This window comes from Abramis brama, assembly GCF_963993115.1.
Source record: "Abramis brama genome assembly, chromosome: 3".
Taxonomy (NCBI): Eukaryota; Metazoa; Chordata; class Actinopteri; order Cypriniformes; family Leuciscidae; genus Abramis; species Abramis brama.
In genome coordinates, this window is record NC_139965.1 from 52,982,325 (window position 1) to 53,008,442 (window position 26,118).

At 37.4% G+C, this 26,118-nt stretch overlaps 1 protein-coding gene across 5 annotated transcripts in view; it reads left to right on the forward strand.

Moving 5' to 3' along the window:
* Positions 1 to 2,822: 2,822 nt before the first annotated feature.
* Positions 2,823 to 26,118, forward strand: part of cacnb2a (calcium channel, voltage-dependent, beta 2a) — a 38,259-nt gene continuing 14,963 nt past the window's right edge. For 2 of the 5 annotated variants that reach the window (XM_084108991.1, XM_084108995.1), the window contains exons 1-7: positions 9,471 to 9,667; positions 14,880 to 14,999; positions 19,384 to 19,506; positions 19,789 to 19,925; positions 20,961 to 21,037; positions 22,869 to 23,002; positions 25,129 to 25,209. In XM_084108991.1, coding sequence (XP_083965117.1) covers positions 9,602 to 9,667; positions 14,880 to 14,999; positions 19,384 to 19,506; positions 19,789 to 19,925; positions 20,961 to 21,037; positions 22,869 to 23,002; positions 25,129 to 25,209 — 738 coding nt within the window. In that variant the 5' untranslated portion in view covers positions 9,471 to 9,601. Of the gene's footprint in view, positions 2,950 to 8,673; positions 9,668 to 14,879; positions 15,000 to 19,383; positions 19,507 to 19,788; positions 19,926 to 20,960; positions 21,038 to 22,868; positions 23,003 to 23,228; positions 23,249 to 25,128; positions 25,210 to 26,118 lie in introns of those variants that run through there. The other 3 variants (XM_084108992.1, XM_084108994.1, XM_084108993.1) reach the window with 3 other exon arrangements.

Here is a 26,118-nt window from a genome sequence, read left to right on the forward strand (position 1 = left end):
CCAGGGAGGAGACGACGGCAGGAGGAGCCAGGAAGTGACCCTAAACCATGCTACCAGAAAGATGGAACCAGGGAGTCAACTGACAGAGGCGGAGCTGGTGGAGGTGGAGACCCAGGCACAGCCGAAGAAACCGGGCAACACTAAAGGACCTGGAAGCCAAGGCAGAGCCATAATGATGACTGCCCGTGGTGGACTGAGGCGGAGCCGGTGCTACTGAGTACTGAGGCAGAGCCAGGGGGAAGGAGGAGCACGACGGAGCTGAAAAGGTGGAGAGACGAGGCCTTTCATCTCCGTCAGGCTCCTCCAAAGACCGGAAGTCTGTGGTGTAGGCAGAGCCACAGCTGACCAAGATGGAGCCGGAGGGAGTCATAAGGACGATGGTCGCAGGTGGAGCCGAGTGAGCGAGGAACCAGGATGATGCCGACTGGTCGACGGGCAGAGGTAGATGGCGAGCATGGTGGTTCGAGGTGGAGCCAGGGGGTCGACACACCAGGGCGGAGCTGGTGAACTGGAAGTCCAAGGCCGATCCGAGCTGCTAGGAGGAGCCAACGAAGGAGGAGCCGAAGGGAGCCAGCGGAGACTGGGCCGAAGAACTGGCTAGCATAGGAAGACTGTTATGAGACTGCCTCCTTGGCCAATATGGGACAGGCAGAGATGTTGGAAGTGGGAGACAGGGTTGGAGAATCATCACTGGACGACGAAACAAGCTTGGTGTTGGGTAACAAAACAGGCTTGAAGCTTGATGGAACCAGCAGAGTGGGAAAGACTTCAGATGGAACTGAAATATTTAAATAGCAGGATGGGACTGGCAGGGAAGGAGGTTGCTCAAGGAACGAAACAAGGAGGGGAACTGGCTCAATGTCACTCAAGTTGATCAGCCTCTCCAGGCAGTCCAATTCCACCAAAATTCCCTCTTGAACGGTTATGTTCATTTCCTGTCTAGCGATGTTTATGCTGACAAATAATTGAATAATGGTTTGTATTTGAAAAAACATCTATCGCGTGTCATTATGTGTAGTGAGTTGGCTCATGTGATGTATGTTTCACCCTTTTGAACTTCCGTTAAGGGAACATAGCATTGATGCTCCCTGGTTTTAACGGTGCATTGTGGGACTTTTTAGAGAACGAATGTTTCAGTGCACTGGAAGGATTTTGCGATTGAGATAAAAAATTAAAAATAGCCGACTACCTGATCAGTGCCCAGACTACTAAACTAGGGAGCTGATTGAGACGCACCCATTAACTAACACAGGAAACTGAACAGGAAGTCCAAATCAAACAAAACTCAAACAATCAAAAGATCAGACGTAACACTTATAATGTTTGTAGGATTTTACATCAAAACAGATAACGGTGATTAAAAATAATTGTCCATTTTTTATATATATATATATTTATTGTATTTTGGCTCTTTGATTTTATATTTGCATATGAAATAAGCATTGTGTGTTTGGAACAGTTTTGAAAAAGTTTTTAATGATAACCATTACAAAACAATTATACTTCAGGTTCATTTATTTAAGTAAACTTAAGTTCAAGTATATTTTCCAAGTATACTCTAAGTCAATGTAGTACTAGTATACTTGTAAGTGTCAATACTTCAATACTTCTTGGAACTAAATTGGTCTAATTTTAGTTTATAAAAAGTACTTGTATATATAGTTACAGCATACTTGCAATACAAAATAAATATTGACATAAACTATATCTGTTACACTTAAAGTACAGTCATAAAGTATAAATTATTATACATTTACAGTGGGCTAGTTTAGTTCCAAGAAATATTGAAATACACTTAAAAGTATATTATAAAAATAATTATAAAGAAATTCCAAGTAACATTACATTAAACATGACATTTTGAAGTATTTAGAGTATTTTCTTGTAAAAATTACCCCAATAATCTATTTTATTTACAACTTCAACAAATTGTTTTACAGTGCACTTAGTTTAACTTTATGTAAAGTTCCTTAAAATTAATTTGAAGAATACTTTTTTGTAAGGGATGCCCTGCCTTGACCTAACGTTTGCGCTCAGTCAGGCCATGTACAGTACAAAGTTAAAAAATTTAGTTCAAAATTACACTTTTAGTCAAACACACTCCTGAAAACAGGTTGTTGTTTATTTATTTTTTTTCTTTGTTTTTTTTTTTCTTTTGCTTGTTTTTTGGCATTGATGGTTCTATCAATTGAATCTTTCCATTCCACAACAGTGGAAAAGGGTTCTTTACATTATTATTCTTTACACTGAGGGGAAAAAATGGTTCTTTTATGAATAAAACTTTTCACAAAACCACTTTTGAGGGCAATTTTTAGGGGGAGGAGTTTGGCAACGCTAGGGAAGGGAGAGCAAGAGGACAAAAGAAGCGTTTCTAACTTGATTTTCTTTCACATCTGTATATAGTCAAAACAACATATGTATTCAAAAAAGGGCTGAATAGGGCTGGATTCAGAATACTTAATACATTAATTGTATTCAGATACATCCCAAATCTATATCAATGAAGTATAGGGCTGTCACTTTAATATGTTTATTTAGTCACCCTTATTTGCATTGAATAATTTTTACTACGTGTGACTCCACATGTGGTTATGTGCATGTCTGAGAGAGCATGGGTTGTTTGTGGGATGGACTGTCACAGTGGGTTTTTTTCTTAGCGTGGGAAAGAGAGAGAATTCTGGGTTTAGCAGAGCAACTTGACGTGCTTTTGGGAGGAGAGAGAGTGTAGACTAACAGACCATTCATTTTACAAGCACATATTTGAGCCCCTTCAAACTCAGCCCACAAGAGCGAGAGGAAACCGCTCTTCCTTCTCCCCCCTTCTCTTACTAGGACTGTTTGTAGAGCAACTGGGTGGAGTAGTGCTCTCTGACACACACATTTTGCGCACACACACACAGACAGATGTTCATAGACATGTACCTCTCAACCAGCGAGGAGTCTGATTTGGTGAGTCCCAAATATGAGTTTTAAGCTGCTTACACACTAGTTTTTGTCAGTCTTTGTGACTTTCAACTTCCATTTTTCTTCTCTTTTAAACAATGCACGGCTCCTTTCGGGAATTTTCTAGGCTAGGATTTTGTGGGTGGTAATAACACATTTCCTGAAAGTTTCCAGAAGACTTTTTCACAACCTTGCATTGATGTGTGAATGTGTTAGAGACTGTAAAGGTGTCATTACAAGCCTGTGATTGTCTTAACTACGTATGCGATGGGTTTCAACATCAAGTATAGAATAAATAGAGCTTTCGTAGGCCATGGTACATAGACATACTGAACTTTAGTTTTCTAAAGAACTGTCTGCATCTGCTTGGCATGATAAAACTTAATGAATAATAACTAGAAATTCATCTGTAATGTCTGGATCACTTTTTGTACTTTTTCTTTTAAGACTAGTTTATAACATTCATACACGTTTCCTACTGGGTTCGGCATATAGGCCGAAAACAAGAATAGTAAATACAACTGTTAATTTTTTATTGTTTTCTGAATATAGATTTTTTTTTATCTTTGTTTAGTGAAAAGGTGTGGAAAATACCATTTAATGCAGTTAATGGGTGCTCCACTTATAATATAAATTTGTGCATTTGTAGCATCAGCATGTGATTTTGTAGGTGGCTGGACCGAGATAATTCTTGGTAAATATTTTTTGCTAGTCATCTCGAGGACAAATAACTACACAACAAATTAAACAGCTTAATATTTAAAGTGTGAGAAAAAGGAAAGACAAGTGAGAAAAAGAGATTTAGATAAAGTCTAAAGATAACTTTACACTTTAAAATGCAAGCTAATTTCTTAAATCATAAATGCAAGATTACATAGTGACTGTCCCAATGTGTGTGTGTATGTAAATCTTTGGGATTTAGTCAATATGTGTAATTATCCACATTGATGTGTGGTGTTCTAATTTAAAATGACAGAGTGCAACATGGTCGAATACATCCAAGTGAATTTGTGTGTCTTTGTGTGTGTGTGTTTCACGCTCTCTAAATTGCCTGAGGAGCACAGCTGAGTCTATGTGATTGTGTGTGTGAGTGAGTGAGACAATTATAAGGGATAAAATAATATGAACATAGGCTCATTGGAAAAACGTGCCTCTACCTGTAAACACCCATTTGTATTCCTTTTCACACAAATTATGATTACCAGGGCAGAAATTCGATTAATAACAACTTATTTTCACACATTTCCTTGTGCAATATTATGTTATGACCTCAAAACACTTGCATGATTTGTAAACTAATACATTTTGATGGTTGCATCACATCATCAACTCCATATGTACAGCTTTTCAGATATAGTAAACTTGCTCGGTAGCTCATCTGGTACAGCATTCCGGGTGTCCTTGCAAAGCACTCGGGTACAAGTCCCATGTAGAATGTCATGATACTCCACAAAAGAACTCAAAGATTTGTGGAAGCAATGGTATAGTTGCTTTAGCAAATATTTGATTTTGATAACACTATTAGTTAGGTTAGTGTAGGGTTTAGTGTAGATGGTACGTTATTTTCAAACACGGTCTCTATACACATTAACCTTAGCACCACTCCCTGAACTTTTCAGTTATGAACTTCTGTGTATTTATACCGCTACTGAACATCTGAACACAAATTTACGATCAAATGCACATTGACGGATCTTCTTCCGTCTGTTCTTCAAAATGCAATCAAATGTATATTTCTGCAGGCGCGTATAAACTGGTTTATTGTGTCTAAGCAAAGGCATTCGTTTTCTAGACGAACAGTTTGCCTCCACTGCACAATACCCAAAAATGACTGCGGGTTGGCGGGTGTTCATTTCACACTCTGTAAACAATGGTAGCTATTTAATGCATAATATAAATTTTAAAAAAATTGGTAATGTCATACTTTGTAGTACTGGTATCGTGGCGTAATCTGTTGAATGAATTGAAATCGAATGTAGCTCTACCTGTGGAATCATTCACAGACAGCATACATAAATGTTTAACTAATAAAGATCTTCATCATCGCTTGCAAACAATAGGATGCAGATTTGCTTTTAATTGACTGTAGGTCCACGGCCACTTCATCCAGTGCTCTTAATTTCCTGTTACGACTCCCAAGTGAGAAACCACTTCAGACGATTTAGTAGTGCATGCAGGAAACTGAACAAATCATTCAAACTCAGATTCGCGAACAAATTTAGACAGTTTTGCCAACTTGTTTGATCAAGCCTTTGAACAGAATTGACTCAAAAGAGTGATTCATTTCTCATTTGTGAATAGGGCATCGCTCATGCCCCAGAAAAAAAAAGAGATGGCGCGCTTGGAATAAACTATGCGTTTATCATGCATTGTATTAAAGTAACTAGAGGAACGTTGCCCAGCATAACAAAGTAAAAGTACCATTTTTTTAGAAGAAATGTACTCGAGTTAAAGTAAAAGTACCCACATTTAAATCTACTCTTAAAAGAACAAATTTACCCCAGAAATACTCAAGTAAATGTAACAAAGTAAATGTACTTCTTTCTCCGGAAAGCTTGAGTCCCCTCTGTTGTTGGTCTGCTCGACTCTCTGGGAGACCATGGAGATCATGGGGCCTCTCGCTCCTCAGTGTGTTGTGTGCCGTCGAGCTGCCGGGCTGCAGCGCGGGTTGTCACGAGGGTTGTGCAGCCTCTGGATGGGATTGCTGGTCCTTCTAAATATGCCAAATATGGAACACCACAAGTGCCAAATTCTACATAAAAGTTTTCACCTCTCTCACTACCCTTGACGGTGGGGTGGCTATGCTTCTGGCAGGCCACCTCCGCCCTGCATGCGAGGCCAAGGCACTCTTATTGCACAAGGGTAGTTCTGAGTTGGGGTTGAGCTGCGCATGTTGACTGACCGTGATCAAGTCACGGTGCAGGTCCTCGACCAGACAATGTCCACCTTGGTGGTCCAGAAGCGCCCCCTGGCTGGCCTTGCAGAGGTCTGAGAGGTCGTCAAAGTACACTTTCTCGATGCTCCCATCCTACAAGGTGGCCTTTTCAGCGACACTGTCGAGGACTGGCCCAGCAGTTCTTTGCAGTCAGTAGCAGACTCAGGAGCTTCCCCCGTGAGCCTACTTGCACAGACTCTGTGCAAAGTCAGGCAGGACGAGGAGCAGGTCTTAATAGTTGTAACCTACTGATGCTCCTTGCGACAGCCCCTTGCTGGCGCATTCCTCTGAGGAAGGACCTTCTTTCTCAGAGACGGGGCACCCTGTGCCACCTGCGCACAGATCTCTGGAAACTCCATGTCTGGTCCCTGAACGGGAAGCGGAGGTTCTAGGTGGCTTACCCCCAGAGGTACTTAACACCATCACTTCTGCACGATCACGGTCTACGAGACACGCTTACACCTTGAAGTGGAGCCTGTTCGTCGAGTGGTGTTCCTCTCACAGAGAGGACCCCCGAAGATGTTCAATTAGTGTCGTACTTTCCTTCCTGCAGCACGGGTTGGAGTGAAGGCTGTCTCCCTCCACCCTCAAAGTTTATGCTGTTGCTATTTCCGCATATCACAACCCCATAAGAGGTAAGTCGGTTAGGAAGCATGACCTGGTCGTCAGGTTCATTAGGGGGGCAATACGGTTAAATCCTCCTCGACCTCCCTCCATACCCTCTTAGGACCTTATTCTGGTGCTTCAGAACACTCCCTTCGAGCCTTTGCAGTCAGCAGACTTAAAAATTCTGTGTCGGGCCGGCCGACCCCCACGTGGTACTGATACCCCGGCCTGGCTATGTGCCCAAGGTTCCTATCACTCCCTTCAGGGACCAGGTGGTGAACCTGCAAGTGCTTCCCTCGGAGAAGGCAGACACAGCCCTGGCTTTGCTCTGTCCCGTCCGTACTCTGCGACAGTACGTAAACAGAACTCAAAGCTTCAGGACCTCAGACCAGCTCTTTGTCTGTTACGGAGGCCAGCAGAAGGTAAAGGCTGTCTCCAAGCAGAGGATGGCCCACTGGATACTGGATGCCATCGCCTTGGCTTACAAAGCACCCAAACGTGCCTTGCCTACTTAGGCTGCAAGCTCACTCAACAAGAAGTGTTGCATCCTCCTGGGCCCTGGCACGTGGTACCTTGCTAACAGATATTTGTAGAGCTGTGGGCTGGGGACACCCAACATATTCGCTAGGTTCTATAGCCTATGTGTAGAGCCGGTTACTTTTTTCGTGTAGAGCCGGTTACAGTTGCGCTCATGTCTCCAGAGTGAAAAACCTGTTGAGTCCTCCGTTCGGCGATCAGGTTTCATTCTCGCGCAGCTTGTTTAGTAACTTCAGGAGCCTGTCTTTTCCGCTCCGTGTGTGCGCCGCGCTCTCCGTTCCGTGTGTGTGTGTGTGTGTCGGCACGCTGCGCACTCTGCTCAATGTTCCGCTCCGTGTTTGCGCTGCCGTTCTGCTCTGTCGTTAACAGCCCAAACGCTCCAATCATGTACCGATCACGCACTGGAAAAGCAAAGTCCGCTCAAATAACGTGAAATTTCTCAGTAGTAGACTTCTGTTTGCTGAGCTGGTATAGCCTGGGCAACAATGGTAAAATTACCTGCTCTGATCACATGCTCTGGTAATAATAGCTTTGTATGTCTATACTTTATTTTGATAATTAGTCAAAAAATAAATCTGTTAAATCTGAGTAAGTTGCATAGAAGAACTGAATGAAGAATAATATATTGATATATTGATGTTTAATATTTTAATTTGTGTGAACATTTTTCTTTATTTCTCCTTTTTTTGTGTGTTGTTTAATTTAATTAGTGATTCTACGTTTAAATATTGATGATTACAAGTTTGGGGGCAATGCGATTAATTGCGATTAATCACAGCAAATTGTGCGATTAATTAGTTAATTTTTTTTTAATCGATTCCCAGCCCTAATATATATATATATTTGGTGCTGGAAAATTTGACTTTGTGTAAATCAGTCCTTGACTTTTACAAGGTAAGACAAAGTAGAGACAGTGCAAGACAGTTCTCAAATTTCATTTTGTAGACTGATATAGCCTAAATATATACTGACAATCAGTTGTAAATTTAATAGGTTTATTTAATAATAACAATATTAGCAAGTGTCAGTTGTGCAAGTTTATATCTCTTCCACTTAATGCAATAAATAACCTGTTATATCTCAGACTAAATGCTTATAAGACCTTTGTGTATTAGTATAAAATGAGAGACAATTTATGTGCTGTTTACAGTTTTTAAGGGTTCTTGGGAAACCATTCAAACCCTTTTAAAAAGTGTACTTATAATATATTTTTATATATTTAAGAAGAACTTAACACTTAAGTGTGAAATGAATGCAGTGTTTTTTGGACACTTAAGTGGCTTTCGCACAGGTAGGAACTAACCAGTTCCCCGAGAACTAAAAAATAACACACTACAGTTAAAATTATAATCAAGAACTTTACATGTGCTTTAGAATGTTAGACAACACATCAAAATAAGTGTACTTCTTTAAAACACAACAAGAATATTAAAACATAGATAATTATTTAAAATGTACAAGTAAAACTTTTAATTTGACATTACATTTTTAAGTGTGTTAAGAAACAGTCAAAAGTGTTCTCTCTTTAAGTAGGCTACAATTAGGCTAGTTTAATTTACATTATCTGCAAGTACAGTTTTTTAAATGTAAATATTTTAAGATTTGAAGTGCACATTCAATACAGTTAAGCACACTTCTTTTTTCACAAGGGCAGATGCACATTTTGCAGAACCGCACACATGCTCCCGCACACACACACAAGTAAACGTGCAGCGGGATTAATCACAGAAGACGACTCACAGATGGAGAGACTGAAGACCAACACAGAGGCAGAGAGTGAGGAGGATGGGGAGGGTGGGAGATGAGAAAGAGGGCTGAGTGGAGGCAAAACAGAGGACGTATCAGAGACACAGGAAGACTAAATCTACAGAAATCTGGATGCCTGATGGTTTAACTGAGGAATATTCAGAAGGCGGGAATGACAACGTGTGAAAGAAAATCTGGCTGTTAGAGGTGCAAATCACTGCAGCAAACGTGCTTGCATCTTTAGCGTCGGAGTGCTGGGCTCTGGGGAGCGGGGAAGGGCTCTTCATAGAGGAGCATGACAGCCTGGCTCGGTGGTGTTGCTGCAGCGGGATGGACCAAGTCTCATTCATTTTAGGAGGAAATGCATAGGCCATTGCAGCTCTCATCATAGCCTACACTATGCGCAGGGATCGAGAGCAAGCACATGGAATTGCGTGCCATCGTCAACAACACAGCAGAACTCTTCGTTCCCACAGCGGCAGCACATCTAGCTTTGATAACATTAGCCCGGGCAACTGCCAAGATATTAGGTAGCACTTGACTTTATCTGGGTTGAATTGTAGTTTTAGTCAAAGCTACAAAAACAGCAGTAGTTCATTTGTTGTGGTCCTTCATGCACTTTATCAAACAAGGACCTTCTACTCTGATATAGATTTAGCTGTTTTTCTCTTAACTTAACGATAATTTCATTTTTGACAGTAGCAGCTCTCAGGTTTAAGTATAATGTTTGCATATAATTTGGTAGATGATGGGCAGTGTATAGTTGTTTTTAGAGTTTATTGAAGTTTGTGGTTGGTATGGTGAGGAGAGCAGATGCTCTAACTGGATTGGCTGATGAAGGCCTCCTGGATACGACTGCTGAAACGAGCAACAGGAAACCGAGTCAAGAACAACATTGGCGTAAGAAGCTTTTAATCAACACTATTTGTGTTTTTGAGTGAGTTGTGCGTTTGAAAATTAACAGCGAAAGGATATGCTAGTATGATAGTGATTTATTGTCTGCATGTTCTTGAATGATAACACCCACATTTCACTTCTGACCTTGCTTGACATTAGGTTACCATGATTCCATGTTAACATAGTCTATTCAGTGTTAAGGTTTAAGCTCTAAACAGTTCCTTGAATCTCTCTCTAAAGCCGATTGCACGTAAGGGGGTAGAAATACATACAGAGATGCACACATTCTAATATGTTTTGTTATTATTACTAGCCTTATGAAAAAGTGTGCTTAATTGTATTGATTGTGCACGTGTAGTGTTCAACTTGCAGATAATATAATATTATTTATATAAAAAGCAACTTAAGTGTACTTAAAGAATACACTTTCATTACTGTACATCAGTAATGCAAAAGCACGTTTATAAAAGCTACTTAAATGTCCTAATTTAACTAAGACCTAAACCTAAAGCCATGTCTGTGAAACCAGGCCTAAAAGTTTTATTTAAAGTACATTTTTAAAAATTATGTTTTAAAAATCTTTTGTCATGCTTTAAAGAAGTAGACTTATTTTGATGTGACTAAAACTACTAAAACAATAAAAAAAATATAAAGATGTACTTAAGTCCTACTTAAGCATGTCAAAAAGCACTCTTAAAGGCACAATATGTAAGATTTTTGGATTAAAATATCCAAAAACCACTAGAACAGTGTTATACATTTTGTTGACTTGTGTACTTACATTATCCCAATTTTTTCCAAAAATGTTTAAATCCAGAGAAATACGCAATTTTAACCAGTGTAACGGCCCATGTCATTGCGTTGCTTGTCAATGACATCATATCCACGTTACCTTCGATTTCCGTTTTTACTTTCCGGTTTTACTTCCGCTTTAATATATGTGTTTTATTAGACAGATGAGCAACTGTTTGGATACCTTCATTGACAGAAAACTAATCATTGTTATATAGCTCAACGCGGTTAGTCGTCTTGTTTATATCTCTTGTTTATCTTGATTTACCTTGAGTAACATGTTTGTACCATGCCTCAGAGACAACACTATTTTGTCAAGTGTCTAGCATAGCATAATCAGAAAGAGATTTATTTGTAGTAACAGTAATACAGCATTTTCTCCACCATAATATATTTGATATATTACTACATTGTGTAACGTTATAACATAACTTTCAACACACTCAAATGTATTTTTAGTGTGATTGTTTTGACCAAGTAAAACAGCACTGCGCTACCCCACAATTTTAATTGCACTTGCAGGTATTTCATTAGAAATAAATAAAATAGTGTTAAGAAGTTTTATGCATGACCTTCATGGGTCTCTCATTACCATTCGCTCCACCGGCCACATTCAGTTCCCACGGCTCTCGGCCTCGACCTGTGCCTTTAAGTTCATCTAACTGCATTTAAAATATATATTAACTAATACATTTTCATTTGATTACAATTAACATTCTGTGATGTGTCTGAAGCATTCAGTTCGCAATTAAAAACTTCTTTAAAAGTATTTCCGTTGTAAAAACTATTTTATTTGTATTTTTTTAAATACAAGTTCTGTCATGAAACTCTAGGTGGTTCAGGCAGATATTCCTTAACGCAATCTGCTTGCAATCACATCATTCTCTATAGGGCACAGCTGATTGGTTCCTGCTGTATCAGTAGCCAATGAGCTCGCTGCTCAACCTTCAAATACTTGGTCAGCATTTGCTGTAGCAGTTGCAGCACGCTTTCAGAATTCCTCTGAAATTCAACATCTAAGATAAGTGAAGTCTTTCTTGTGCAAAACCATGCATTATTGCGTGGTCTGCCTTAATTACTTATGAAGTAACCATACACAAGGTTTAAAATCATGCGTCCTGTTTAATGCTTAGAGTGAATTACTAAGCTAGCAGCTAGCGTATGTGCAATATTACGTTTATGCAGCAGCAGCAGCAAGTGGACAATGCAGTTGCTATGAGGATACAGTGACAAAGCATTGCTAGCAATTTAACTGACTTGTTTGGTTTCGTATTCGCATATTTCAATGGATCTTACAGCAATTCTAGTACTTTTGTTCAGCAGCAGCGTATAGTAAATTCAGATTGCAATGTTAGCAAATATTATTTATCAACAGCACGCTAGCAATGTTGCGATAAAGTAGTAAAACACTGTTGTGTCTTAAAGGAGTAGAATTTTTTTTTCATTTTAAAATGAAAATTAGCCCATAATTTACTCACCCTCAAGCCATCCTAGATGTGTATGACTTTCTTATTTCAGACGAATACAATTGGAGTTATATTAAATAATATCCTGGCTCTTCCAAGCTTGATAATGGCAGTGAATTGCTACCAACAGTATGAAGCTCAAAAAAGTGAATCCATCCATCATAAACGAACTCCACACGGCTCCTGGGGACTAAGTAATAAAGGCCTTCTGAAGAAAAGCGAAGATTTTTTGTGAGAAAAATATTTAAAAATTGTTGAGATAAGCCGATTCTTGAGTGTGTGTGTCTGGCTGATACAGAAGTTCACAACGTTTCAAGTATAAACTGTTTTCAAAATCCTTCATATTTTCTGGTTGTCAAAACACAGATTGATCTCATTCTGTAGAATCACAGTGATACCATACTCAAAAATACAAAACATCACCCATATAAATACATTAGACTATAAATGAGATCAGTTAATCAGGCCACTAGATGATGATTGTGACCATTAACAAACAGCCATTGTCATCTGATCCTGTTTTCTTTCAGCTTTATTTGCCATAGCAAATGCATTTTACAGACACAGCTACTAAAGCAAACACTGATCACCATCATGGTAACATCAAATGAAACAATAAAATTACATCTAAACCTCTGTCACTTTTTAATAAGAACTTCTGTAGACATGACAGAAATAAGGTCAATCTGGTTAGTAATAAATTAAGCTGGTAATGTTGTTTGTGGAGTTGTTTAATCCTCCTCTGCTGAGATCTTCAGAGATGTAATGCCTTCTTTTATCTTAAGTTGATTTAAACTTTTCTCTGTTCTTGTTCATCTTTCCTTCAGTGATTCTGCTTGTTAACAGCAGGTGTTCATCAGTGTCTGAATTAACTCACTTGTTTTTATTCACTCAGTCAAGTGGACTATATTGGTGAACTAATGTAGGGAATAGTAAATGAAGGTATATGGTGTGATTTGGAACACAGCCTCTGAGTGTCGACTTTGAGCGGTGATAATTCACAGTATATTGCTGTAGGCTACTTTCTCGAGAATGACAAATCACCCAGAATGCACTGTTTTCTACGGTATATTGCTGTTTTAATGGAAAACAGCATGTTACTGTCAGAATTTGGCCCTTTTTTACAGCAATTTCTTTTACAGTGTAGGCATGTATCTAACACCACACTGGTGGTAGGGCTGCTCGATTATGGCAGAAATCATAATCACGATTATTTTGCTCAATATTGAAATCACGATTATTTAACACGATTATTGGTGGCTGTGATATGATCAGAGTCATTTTCATAATATGAGTGATTTTAAATGTCAGTGAAATATCACAATTATCAAAACTTACACTAGGTTAATGTAAGTAAAAAGTCCTCAAAACAGTTACAGAAGAGATGTAAACGCTCAGCAGTACAATAAGAACAAAGAAACTGAATTTGTTCTGTTGTATTTTTTGTCGTTTTTGTAATTAAATAAAATAAATCATTATTTAGGTTTTTCAGGAAGATATTCTACAGTGGTATTCAGATAAGTGATCCCAAACAAAAGAAATTGAATGAGGTAATCAAATGGAAAATAACACTGCTGTATACATTAAATATAGACTAATCCTTATTAAAACGAGAGTTTATTCATTCAAGAGCAGTGAGTGATTGTATCTATTTCTTTTGTTGTTTGATTAGCAATAATGACTGCAACTGATTTATTAGGCTGCTGTCACTTTAAGAGCTGCACAGATACAATATACTGATACAAATGCGCTCTTTCTCAGTGTCTACATTACCTTGAAACATAACCGACTGTGTTTACGAAGATACTTGCCAAAACGGCATTTGTGTATAGGCTATCAGACCGTTTAGGCGTGTCTAAACCCCATAGTATACTTTGCTGACGTGCGTTTTGCCTCGTCTCGGAGCGCGCGCTCAGGAGGCCGCCTAGGGAACAGTATCTCTTTAGCGGCTTAATATGCTTTTAATAACACTGTTTAATATCAAAGTCTCGCAGTTTACTGCATTTTACAAAAGCGTGCGTGAGACTGGAGTTCTCACGTGAGACTGAAATTGTTATTAAAAATGATAGCATGCAAGAAGATTGCGATCCAAATTGTCTGTGCGCTGATTTGCAGAGAAAAGGAGAAAAAGAAAAACAGATTATGCAGGAGGAAATGGTTGGGGAGACGAGGGGAGCAAGTGTGCTCAAAGAGAGTTGAGGGTAAATAAATCATTTTGCAATGTGCAGATATTGTTTGTGTTTTGTTTCTGTTTGATATAATTGTAAATTTATCTATTAAAATACTGATATTCTGGTCTATAACTCCTCCCTGAACATCGCGCTGTCCTGTATTGCTCTCATTGGCTGTAGGTCATCGCCCATGTAGTTTTCAGTCAGAACACTTTCACAGACCCTTTTTTTTTGTGAGAGAAAATCGGGGCTAAAATCGTTCAGTGTGAACTCGGCATAAAGGGCACACATAGCTAGCATACACACAGTTCTTACGGCTCTTCGGAGAAGTGGCTTTACATGCGTTTTACATAATAACGTCTTACACGCTCACAGCAGCGTGTCGTGTACGTATTGGCAGTAGCAAGTCCTGTACTTGCTCTGCAGCAGCAGATCTATTTTCGCCAAGAAAACATATCGACCATGCCAAACACTCAAGAGATCTGTCATGACAGAAATGTATTTCTTTTTTTAGCAGGGTATATCTTTCTTTCTAATTATCCATGGCACATAAAAATGTGCTCAGTAAGATTTTGTTTACTTTTAACTGGCTTTGTTTCATCCCAAATGGTCAATGGTTTTGGACTTTATACTGACACACATGGCCCTTGATGCATTAAGTTTGATAAACTGCCGCTGAAGCTGTTTGTTTATGTTTTGTTTCAATGGTAACCAAAACCATTGAAATTGTTTGGTTACCAACATTCTTTTATGCATGAAAAATAAATCTCTCTGCTCTTGCCATAGGGTTCTGCGGACTCATACACTAGTCGGCCATCGGACTCAGATGTGTCTCTGGAGGAAGATAAAGAGACCTTACGCAGAGAAGCTGAGAGACAGGCTCAGACTCAGCTCGAAAAGGCCAAGGTCTGGCTGCATGTTTTACTCACTTACTATGACTGAATCAATGTCTGATTAACTGGCAGTTTGACAAGGGTTTGTTAAGTCTGTTGTTCTGCCTAATCGTCAGTCTATCTGTAGCTGTATTCAGAATATCATATTACTCATGCTAGTGATTTTTAAATTACTGGCATCAACCAGGGGCCGAAAGAAAAAATCAGATGACTAACTTATATAACTTATTGTGCAATAAGTATTTCTGTTTGGCTGAAGTTTTGGAAGCAGCTTTTATTTTAACAGCTACAGGACTTTTATTTTAACAGCGCTGAGAACGCAGTACTTGATGTCGAGATAAATTGTCATATTCTTGTCATATGTCACTGTGGACTGTACAATTTGCATTACCTGGTCTTTGCTATGAGAAAATATGATTCCCAGTGTATGATTCCCTTCCTTATTATTCATTTGAACTATTTATTTATTTATTTGTGAAAAGTACATTAATACTAAACTGATAAGAATGTAAATGTGTACCTGAAAATGCAATGTAAGTCGCTTTGGATAAAAGCGTCTGCCAAATGCATAAATGTAAATGTAATAAGATTATAGAATCAAGAAGTTGCTGAAACATAAATCGGTTTATTTTACAATTTTTAAATTGTAAAATTTGAAAGTTTAAATAAAATTTTCCATATTGATTCAAAAACTTTAGGGTTTGTCTGCACATTGAGTGCCATCTTCTAAAGCTTGATTTAGCCTGAAGCCTGAAAGCTTCATCTAAGGCAATACATGAAATCTCACTACAGTAGTCTTTCCAATCTATTTTTATTCTTCTGTCTATTTAATCTTGTTATTGTCACTCTCTTTTTTTACCTCTAGGGGAGGTAGCTATTTTTAGTGCTTGGCATCAATCAGATTTTATAATTTATTTATGCAGAATACTCACATTAATATTGAAATAAAGCCAGATGGCAGTAAAATATTCAGACAGAAGAAATTCTTCACTGACCATGTTTCTTGAAATATCTGCATCTGCTCTCTCACACACGCGCATAGTTTCACAAATCAAACCTTAAAGGAATAGTACACCCAAAAAAAATATACAGTATATATCATCAGTATATATATATCAGATATACAGTACCAGCCAAAAGTGATTTAATTAAGATTAAGAATGATTTCTGAAGGATCATGTGACACTGAAGACTGGAGTAATGATGCTGAAAATTCAGCTTTGACAATTGTAAATTGATTACAATTTCAAATATTCAAATAGAAAACAGTTATTTAAAATTGTTATTATACAGTATATCACAATATTACTGTTTTTACTGTATTTTCATTCAAATAAATGCTGCCTTGGTTGAAATCTCTAGCTTTGTTATCTTGCAAAATCTGAATGTTTTCTGATATTCTGGAGATGCAGTTGAAATTAGTAAATTGTTGTCAAATGTCTTTCTGGATAATGAATGAAAGCGTATAGCTGAACAGGCATGTACACACAAGGTTACAATCACTGTGTCTGATCAATACTGCATGTATAATGGAAAATTGTGTTACATAAGAGGCGGACAGTGGCTGTGAAAGCAAAACAGGGATTTAAAAATGAACAGACAACTGCACACTATTTAAAAATATATAATTTAAAGCTCCTATAAATATTGCATTGCATAATTTTGCATTTTTATTATAAAATAAAGGTGAAAGGCAGCTCAAAATAAAGGAAAGCTAAAAGGAGCATTGTCTTGACAGATCATGGAGACTCATATAGTGCATGTAAGCACACCATCCCCACTGCCATTAAAGGACACTGTGTCCTCTGTCATACCCATAATTCATTGTGTGTGCAGTGCAGACCGTCTTGTGTCCATATTGATTTTGCCCTCTAGTACATGCTCCTGCTTTTTTCCTGTGTTTTAAAAACATTGGGGGAAAAAACATTGCAAAATCCCCCTCCCCCATACACAAAATTAGAATTCTTTTAACCCCCATCTTGGAAAAACTTCATTCCGCAAGATTGTGGCTATTGGATTTGCTGTGCAGGTTTCTAAGTGGAAAAAAACCAAATAAACAATCATTAAAGTGTAAGTTAAAGGTCCCGTATTATGCCCCTTTTCACAAGATGTAAAATAAGTCTCTGATGTCCCCAGAGTGTGTATGTGAAGTTTCAGCTCAAAATACCCAACAGATCATTTTTTACAGCATGTTTAAATTGTCATTTTTTGGGGCTCAGAAAAACGCGCTGTTTTAGTGTGTGCCCTTTAAATGCAAATAAGCTGCTGCTGGACGACCCAGGGGGCGGAGCTTCATGAGCTCGCGCTCAGTCTCTCAGGACAATTTCATCTCACGGAATGATGATAATATCAGAAACTCTCAGTAATGGTGTTCATTTCGAGTCGGACAATAATGCCTACAGAGTCAGAGTGCTGTATAGAGATGGAACAGGTATAGTTTAGTAGTTTAATTACGGTTATTATAACGTATTTGTCATCTGCTTGTATGTATCCATTATTTATTAATAGCCTACAAGTCTGCTGTCTGAATGATGATCAAACATATACTGATGAGTTTAATAAAGTTTATTGTACATCACACAAAAGATGAAGCGTCAGTTTTACTTCAGAAAATCACCGTAAGAGCTGAGTAAACACAGTAAGTTATAAGAAGTGCGCAAGTACGAATTTCGGTAGAGTTGAGGGAGCATTCCTGTGGGCGGAGGTTAGTCAAAAAACGGTTCTAGTGACGTCATTAAAGAAGGTAGTAGAGGGATGTAGTCCAAACGGGCCGTTCGCTGTAGGCGACTTCTGTTAAATAAAATATCTCGCTTGGCATTGAACTTTGAGCTTTATAATTTTACAGATATTATTTATGCTCTAACAGCAACATTACACACTAACTAAAGTTTGAAACATGGGATCACGAAGAACGGGACCTTTAAAGCTGATCTATTGAGTCAATTTGTAGGTGTGTCAGCATGCCCCAAAGAGATTTTATGCTTTGACGGGGAATTCACTTTAAGACATACTATACACCTTTTGCATAAATCAGAGGAAGCATTTCTCATCTTTGGCCACCACCATATTTTCTGAAATCATTATCATTGCATGTTACTTTTCGGGACCTGCATGTGCCAAACCATGATACAGAGACATTAATTCAGTTCAAGCAGAAGAAGGGCAAACAAGTCACTCAGTAAATTTCCACATTCCATCTGAGCTCTGGTGTGCACTTAATGTTGTTCATTGCTCTACCTCATCAACATCATCAACTGCGTATAATGCAAAAATATATGTCCTCCTCCTGTGGAGAAAGAGACGTTAGACTGACAGTTCCTTCTGTTTGTTTTGCTGCCCCCCTGGCAGTGGCATCTGCAGCTTGGTTTTCCTTGGATTCAGGCGAGTCGTCCTTTGAGTGTCCTGTTACTTTGATAACAGTTCTTCTGCAAGGGAGAGCACATGAATCCATTAGTTAAATGACCTGCTGTTGGTGACAGATAGGAAGTCCAGCAATAGTTAACAATCCTCTGAGTTTCCATACGGGTCTGAAATCATACATCACTTTATATAAATATCTACTGTATACATTGACCCTTTTTCCTTAAACAAACTGCAGGGCTCGTGTCAAAATGACAAGTTCTGCAACTTGAACCACAGTCAACAGTTTCACCATGCTCATTTACAACCACCCAGCCTGTGAAGCGTGTTCACTGCTCATGAAAGCTGGACACATCAACAAACAGTTTCATGGCATTATGTAGTGGCTCAGTGTTTAGAGGGCTCTTGGTGACATGTTCAATTGGTTGAAGGAAGTTATGTCAGTTTGTATCTCCACATTTTTGCTCAAAAGAGCGGCTTCCCACTTGGCCCGTCTCTGAGAAGAGATTGAGCCTAGGCCTGTTTGTTAACAGTTTCAGGATCTGATGCCTGGTTAAACACTTAAATGTATTTTGGATGTTTTCTATTCACTAGTCTGAAATAACCAGTTATGTGCATGTTTTCGCCTGTAGTGTCTTGCCTTATTTGACAAAAAAGCAACAAAAGTAATAGATTGTAAATCTGCTAAACCCAAACAGGAGAAGAGAAAACTAAAATTTAGCTTGTACCTGAATAAATCTGTGATATTTTAAATGAAAATTCTGTTGCTGTTACTCCTGTTACTTATTTTCATGTCGTTCCTAATCTGTGTGCATTTCTGAATGCAGCGCAAAAGGTTTTAAAGAATGTTGGTGTCCAAACAACGTAATTGGACCCTATTGTCTTTCATTGTACGGACAATGTCAAAACACTGATGCATTTTTCAAAAGAACTTTTTTTGTGTTCCAAAGGTTTGGTATAATAGCATTAGAGTTGTAATGTTCCAATCTTACTCGTTAATATTTCATACTGTATTCACTCTTCTTTCTTCTGCACAGGCTAAACCTGTGGCATTTGCAGTACGTACTAATGTTGGCTACAGTGCCTCCCTTGAAGATGATGTCCCTGTGCCTGGAATGGGAATATCATTTGAGGCTAAAGATTTCCTCCACGTTAAAGAAGTATGTATATACACATACACACATATCCATATTCACATATATACAGAAAACAATTAAGAATTGTTTATTATGGTTGAGTTAAAATCTTTTTTAAGGCTGAACAAACCTGAACAAATCAAATTAATACCGTATGTCCATATCACAATAAACACAAAGCAGTCTTTGAGTCTTTTACTCAAACAGACACGCATATAAAACAATTGTTTATGGCCAATTCTGAAATAAACATTTTTACTTTGTAAGGTTCTGTGAGATTGGTATACTTTGTGTGTTTAATGACAGAAATTTAATAACGACTGGTGGATTGGTCGCTTGGTGAAAGAAGGGTGTGACATTGGTTTCATCCCAAGTCCAGTGAAGCTTGAAAACACTCGCATCCACCAGGACCAACGTGCAAAACAAGGAAGATTTTACTCAAGGTATCTGTTCCACAAACGCACTACATAAAGTTCTTCACCAAACAAAATGTTACAGAAAATATAGCTTTGACATACAGAACTAGATTTAGACTGCATTTATCAAAGGCATTCCTTGTGAAAAAGAAATGCGCTTAATTGTATTGAATGTGAACTTGTATTGTACTTCAAATGTTAAAAGTATATATTTTTTAAAAACTGTACTTGCAGATAATGTATTAATGAAAAAAATGCCACTTAAGTGTACTTAAAGAGTACACTTTCATGACTTTAAGTACACTTTAAAAAGTGCATTTTGTAATAATGTCAAATTAAGTTCAATTCCGTAATAAGCACTCTTTTGCTTTAGATTTAGAGACCACTGGAGCCAATGGTTTCTAGAATGTACTTAGACTTATGATGCCTTTAATCTTAATTTTTGCTATGGTCAGTGCCTGGTGAAAATAAACAGCTCAGATCAGTTTCTAATGGCTTTATCCGGTCCGTTTACACGACACCATTTCAGCTGAAACCGGTAAACTTTTCATGCGGTTTGGCCGCTCATTTACACGACTGGGGGCCTGAAAACGCAAACTTTTAAAAATGGGGTTCAAAATGCACGTTTTTGAAAATTATATCGTTATTGTCTCCATGTAAACTAAAAAAACTTGAATTTGTGAAAACTATGACGCCATGCACATGCATATTACATATTCAGTCTATACCCCTTTAGTTTTTCTTTACAAAGTGATATCGCCAACTACTGGCCTGGCAGCAGAATACAGCGTTTTAATCGTTTTCGCGGATCCCTGAGAGTGGAGATCATTTTGACAACGTTGTCATCTGTACGTGAAAAACGCAAAGGAAAAACGTTTCTGTTTTTAGTTCATCGTTGTCGTGTAAACGTATACCCTTAAACTGTCGCCCACTGAACCTGCTCAGCTGGTCTAAGCTGTGTCTTTTCTTCAGCAGAGCACTCTTAAACACATGAAAGAAGAAATATAAACACCGTACACCTTTCTTTTTTATTAATTGATTGTATGTTATTTTTCTTCACAGTAAATCAGGGGCAAACTCTTCATCTAGTTTAGGAGACATAGTTTCAAACTCACGTAAATCAACCCCTCCCTCCTCAGGTAAGTTATCAAAATTGGGTTAACTCAGTGTTATATTTCCAACATTATTTAGTGCATCAAACAAATTCGATTTTTGATGTACTTAGTACATTATATTATGTGTCACATCATATTATATTTTAGTTTTCGACACATCCTCTGCCCTGGTCAAACAAATTCTAGATGAATGTGAACAGGATTCACTTTTAGGAATTTTCTATTGTAGCATGTAAGTAATTTTAGTTATAATTTATTGTCATAAATCGGTCTGTGCTTGATCAGCAAAGGTTTTTGGTCAATGTGCAAGCATTGAAAGCAACAAACTGAAAGCAACAAAAGGGAAACACTCTTAATGCTGAGAGTTTGTTAAAGTTAACAATACTGTGGACTGTGGAGAGTACAAATTTGAGAAAAGAATGGAGGAAGAAAGCGCTGGAAATGCAGTGGCAGTCACGATTACTAGAAAATATTTAAAAAGGTAAGTTGCTGTGTCAGCTTCTGAAGTACATCCTGGTAAACTGGGATGAAGACATTTCTTTAAATGATGAGAAAACACTATTTGATTTGAGAGTAGTGAACCACCCATAATGAGTGTGTGGAGCCAAATGTGTGAGGATTTATATACGTTACTCGAGCATTTTGATTGGTCGGAGAATGGACTTGCTCCTCCTGAAGTTTTGTTTGTGTGAAGGGATACTCCATCCAGAAATAAAATTCTGTGATAATTTACTTTCTCTCATGTCACTTCAAAACTTTCCTCTGCTGACCATAAATGATGATATTTTGAGAAATCTCTCTTTTTTTGTGCGTACAATGGGCGTCAGTGTTGTTTGGTTCCCAGCCTTCTTCAAAATGTCGTCTTTTGTGTTCCTCAGAAGAAAGAAATGCATACAGGTTTGGAACCACATGAGGGTGAGTAAATGATGACTGAATGTTCATTTTTGGGTGGACTATCCCTTTAATAACACCATTTTGTGTAATGTTGGAAATTGAATCCTATAGGACAATTCCAGTTAAAATCCTTTAGGATTGATTGGAAATTATTATAGAAATGACTAGAATTTTTTGACTAGAGCAAACTGAACACTTGTTGTTCTACAGTTTTGACAAAGTGTGCTTAACTGTATTGCTTGTAGTGTACTTAAACTGTATTTGCAGATAATATAATATTAATAAAATAAAGGGTAACTTAAGTGCACTTAAAGAAAGGACATTTTCATGGTTCTGTCTTAACACACATTTAAGTACAGTTTTAAAAAGTACAATCTGTAATAATGTCAAATGAAATTACGTTTTAATAATCATATAATAATTTAATTACATTTAAAGTTAATATATTTGAAATGTACTAAATTGCAACTTCATCTTTACAAATGCGTAAATACAAATATATTTAATTACACAAGAAGTTTCAATAGAAATTACATTAAAGTATGTTTTAGTTTACCATAAATGCTTGTCAGTGCATTCGACAGTACACTTTAACCATATTTCAAAGACCATGGATTTAATTATGTAATTATGAAATTACATATAAAGATGTACTTAAGTCCTCCTTAAGTGGGTAGTATATTAAATATATTATATTTAAAGTATATTATTTCCATAATAAGTACTCTTTTTAATAATATATGTACTTTTTCACAAGGGTCTGATTTTAATGAAATGCAGTATGCTTCATTTTTGTGTTCATTCTTTAAAGTACCAAATTGTTGCCTTATGAAGTGTTGTTTTAAAATGAATGTTGTGCATTTACAACAGCTAAGTGTCTCTCTTATGGTCTGTATGAATTCCCCCTTGTGTCTTGCTGAGGCTCATATGTAAGTGTGTGCATTTATATATGTGTGTTTAGCTGTGGACATAGATGCTGCAGGGTTAGATCCAGAGGAGAGTGACCCTCCTCCCCATCAGCGTTCTCCCAAAGCCAGCCCAAACACAGTAATATCCCCTTTAGCCCGCGAGAAACGAATGCCTTTCTTTAAGAAGGTAAAGCCTGCCGATGGACGCTCCCTCGTTCTTCATGTGTCCGTCACCTCCTGCACTGCAGCAGCAGCTTCACGCGGAGCCTGTTCTCTTTGTCATTGTCTCATTGTTCATGCCAGCTTACTCTTTCTCTTCTCTCTCCCTGTCTTTTCTTTGTTCCTCTGTACCCCAATCTTTCACACTCCCTTGGTCTTTTCTTTTTGTCTGTTTCCCTTCCTCCTTTCCTCAGCTATACAGAGGCATAAGTCGGTAAGTTAGGCCAGAGAACCGTGCAGTGTGTTCCTGAGGCCTGCTGCTGGTCATTCCTGTTATCCAGTACCTGTACTTGTGCTGTAGTTTATTCATTATATCTTATTGTTTTTTACACAATGGAAAAAATATACAGGATGCCTAAGGGGAAACAGAAATAAAGAGCCATTGCTCAGTGAGGGATTTATACTATATATAACAGAATAGAATGTTTACAGTGAAACCAACTTGCACCATAAAACATCTCTAAAGGTGCGAACACATTTACTGATGTTTGGCGAAATTTCACAGTCAATCCAGTTATTTCAATAGAAAACCATTTTGGGGAGTTTTGTGAAAAAGTTCCCCACGCAGTTTACGCTCATGTTTAAGTTGGTCACAAATTCACTGAAACAAAACCAGTAAAAAGCTGCTTGGTTTGAGCTGTGCTTTACACATCACTACTGACAATAGACTGAATAGAATGGACTTTTTTGCTTGTGAAATTTTGCTAATGTGGCTGCACCTTAATACACTCTTCAAAATAAAAGTTCCAAAAGGGGGTTTCGCAGCGATGCCATAGAACAGGGGTGTCCAATCCTGCTCCTGGAGGGCCACTGTCCTGCAGAGTTTAGCGCCAACACCAATTAAACACCTGAGCCAGATGATCAAGATCTTACTAGGCATACGAGAAACTTTCAGGCAGGAGTGTTGAGGCAAGCTGGAGCTAAACTGAGTTTGGACACTCCTGCCATAGAAGAATCATTTTTGCTCCTTCATAGAACCTTTCAGTGATCAGTTCTTAATTAAAAATTCGGTAACGCTTTATTTTACAGTGTCATTGTTACATATGTTACATGTAATTACTGTAGTAATAACTATAAATTATGCTTAATTACATGTAATTAACCCTAAACCAAACCCTCATCCTAATCCTAACCCTAAAGTAGGACTACATGTAGTTAATTATTATTACTCAGTACTTAAATGTATAATTACACTGTAATACTGTCACCTTAAAATAAAGTGTAACCAAAAATTCTAAGTGTGAATTTTAATTTTAACCATTTGTGCATTGGAAAGGTTCCATGGATGTTAAAGGTTCTTCATGGAATCATAAATGCCAATAACCTTTATTTTGAAGAGTGTACAAGAGATGTTTGTGTTGTATGTGTTTTTCCACCAAATGGCATAAGATGTTAACTTTTTTTTTTTACTTTTTTTTAACACCTTATGTTTAGTTAATTATAAGAAAAGTAACTATTATAATCTGCTATGAATCCTACTCTTGGAGAGCCATATCTATATTATATTATCTATATTAAGACATGAAAATGTACGACAGGAATGATCGGATGGCCACTTCCTAACCCTGTGTGGGTCTCCCTTCTGACGTCTCTCTTATACAGCTTTGAATTTGCATTTGTTGTGTGTGCATGTTTAAACAATTCAATTATTATTTATGCAATTCTGTACAAAATTGCATATATAATAATTTTCTAATAACAGTGCTGTTATAAAAGCTTGATATTAACGAATCCTATTACTAATCTCCCCAGTATGTTTGAAACACCTGATGTTTGTGTGTAAATTGGGTTTTCATTTGGGTGTCAAGCTTAATTTGAGCACAGGCAAAACTAATGCATTACAGTTATAACTACTTTTTTTAATCTTTAAATGAAATGAAATAATTAGCTATACAGCCATGTAAGAACAGGACATACTCAGCCTCCTGACATTAAATTTGACACTTGCAATGTAGATATTGATCTTGAATATGGATAATTAGTATTTGCAATCAAATACAAATGTATTCACTTCCTCCTACATGTGATTGTAAGTGGGGTGTTGTGTGTTTGTATTCTGTGAGGTTAATGTTGTGTTTTTGTGGTGCTCTACAGACAGAGCACATTCCTCCATATGATGTGGTGCCCTCTATGAGACCAGTGGTGCTAGTGGGACCCTCGCTCAAGGGCTACGAGGTCAGGTGCTGCAAAAAGCATTGTGACTTCATTGAGAAGATATTTAAGGGCTAATTCACCCAGAAATTAACTTATGTCACTCAAACCTCTTATCATGTCTTTTATGTATTTAGCAGAATGTCCAAGCTGCTCTTTTCCATAAAGTTAAGGTACTGTCGAGGTGTAAAAATGGCAAAACATTGCAAACATAGGTTGTTTTAAGGGAAATCTGTAAGCACTAAAAATAAATGTATGTAAATGTATGTTTGTAAAATGTATGAAGAAAAAGGGGTAACATTTTACAATAAGGTTCCATTAGTTAACATTAACTAAGATTAACATTGAGCAATACATTTGTTACATATTTATTCATTTTTGTTAATGTTAGTTATTAAAAAATACAACTGTTCAGTGTTTGTTCATGTTAGCTCAGGTCCATTAAATAATATTAACAGATACAACTTTTGATTTTAATCATGTATTAGTACATGTTGAAATTGACATTAACTAAGATTAGTTCATATTAACTAATGTAGTTAACTGATGTTAACAAATTGTAGTTACTGAAAAATGTATATTTTAGGTGCAAAACCTGGTCACCATTAATTACAATAAGTTTTTAGCTTTAGCTTTTAACAGTACTGTATGGATTAGATTATATCTAATATCTGCAACAACAAAAAAAACGTGCAAAAAAAAAGTGATTCTTTTCATTCTGGCCCGTCTGAAATGATCCGTTTTTAAGGGGCGGCTCAAACCGTATTAAAAACCTCTGTCAAAAGATCAAGGCAAATCTGATTTCTCATCCCTTTAAGAAATAAACTTCAATGTAAGTAGTGACATTCATCTTAAAGAACAGATCTGTGTAATATTTAATATTATTATTAATATAATATTACATTCTGTGAGAAGTTTTTGCATCTTTATGTC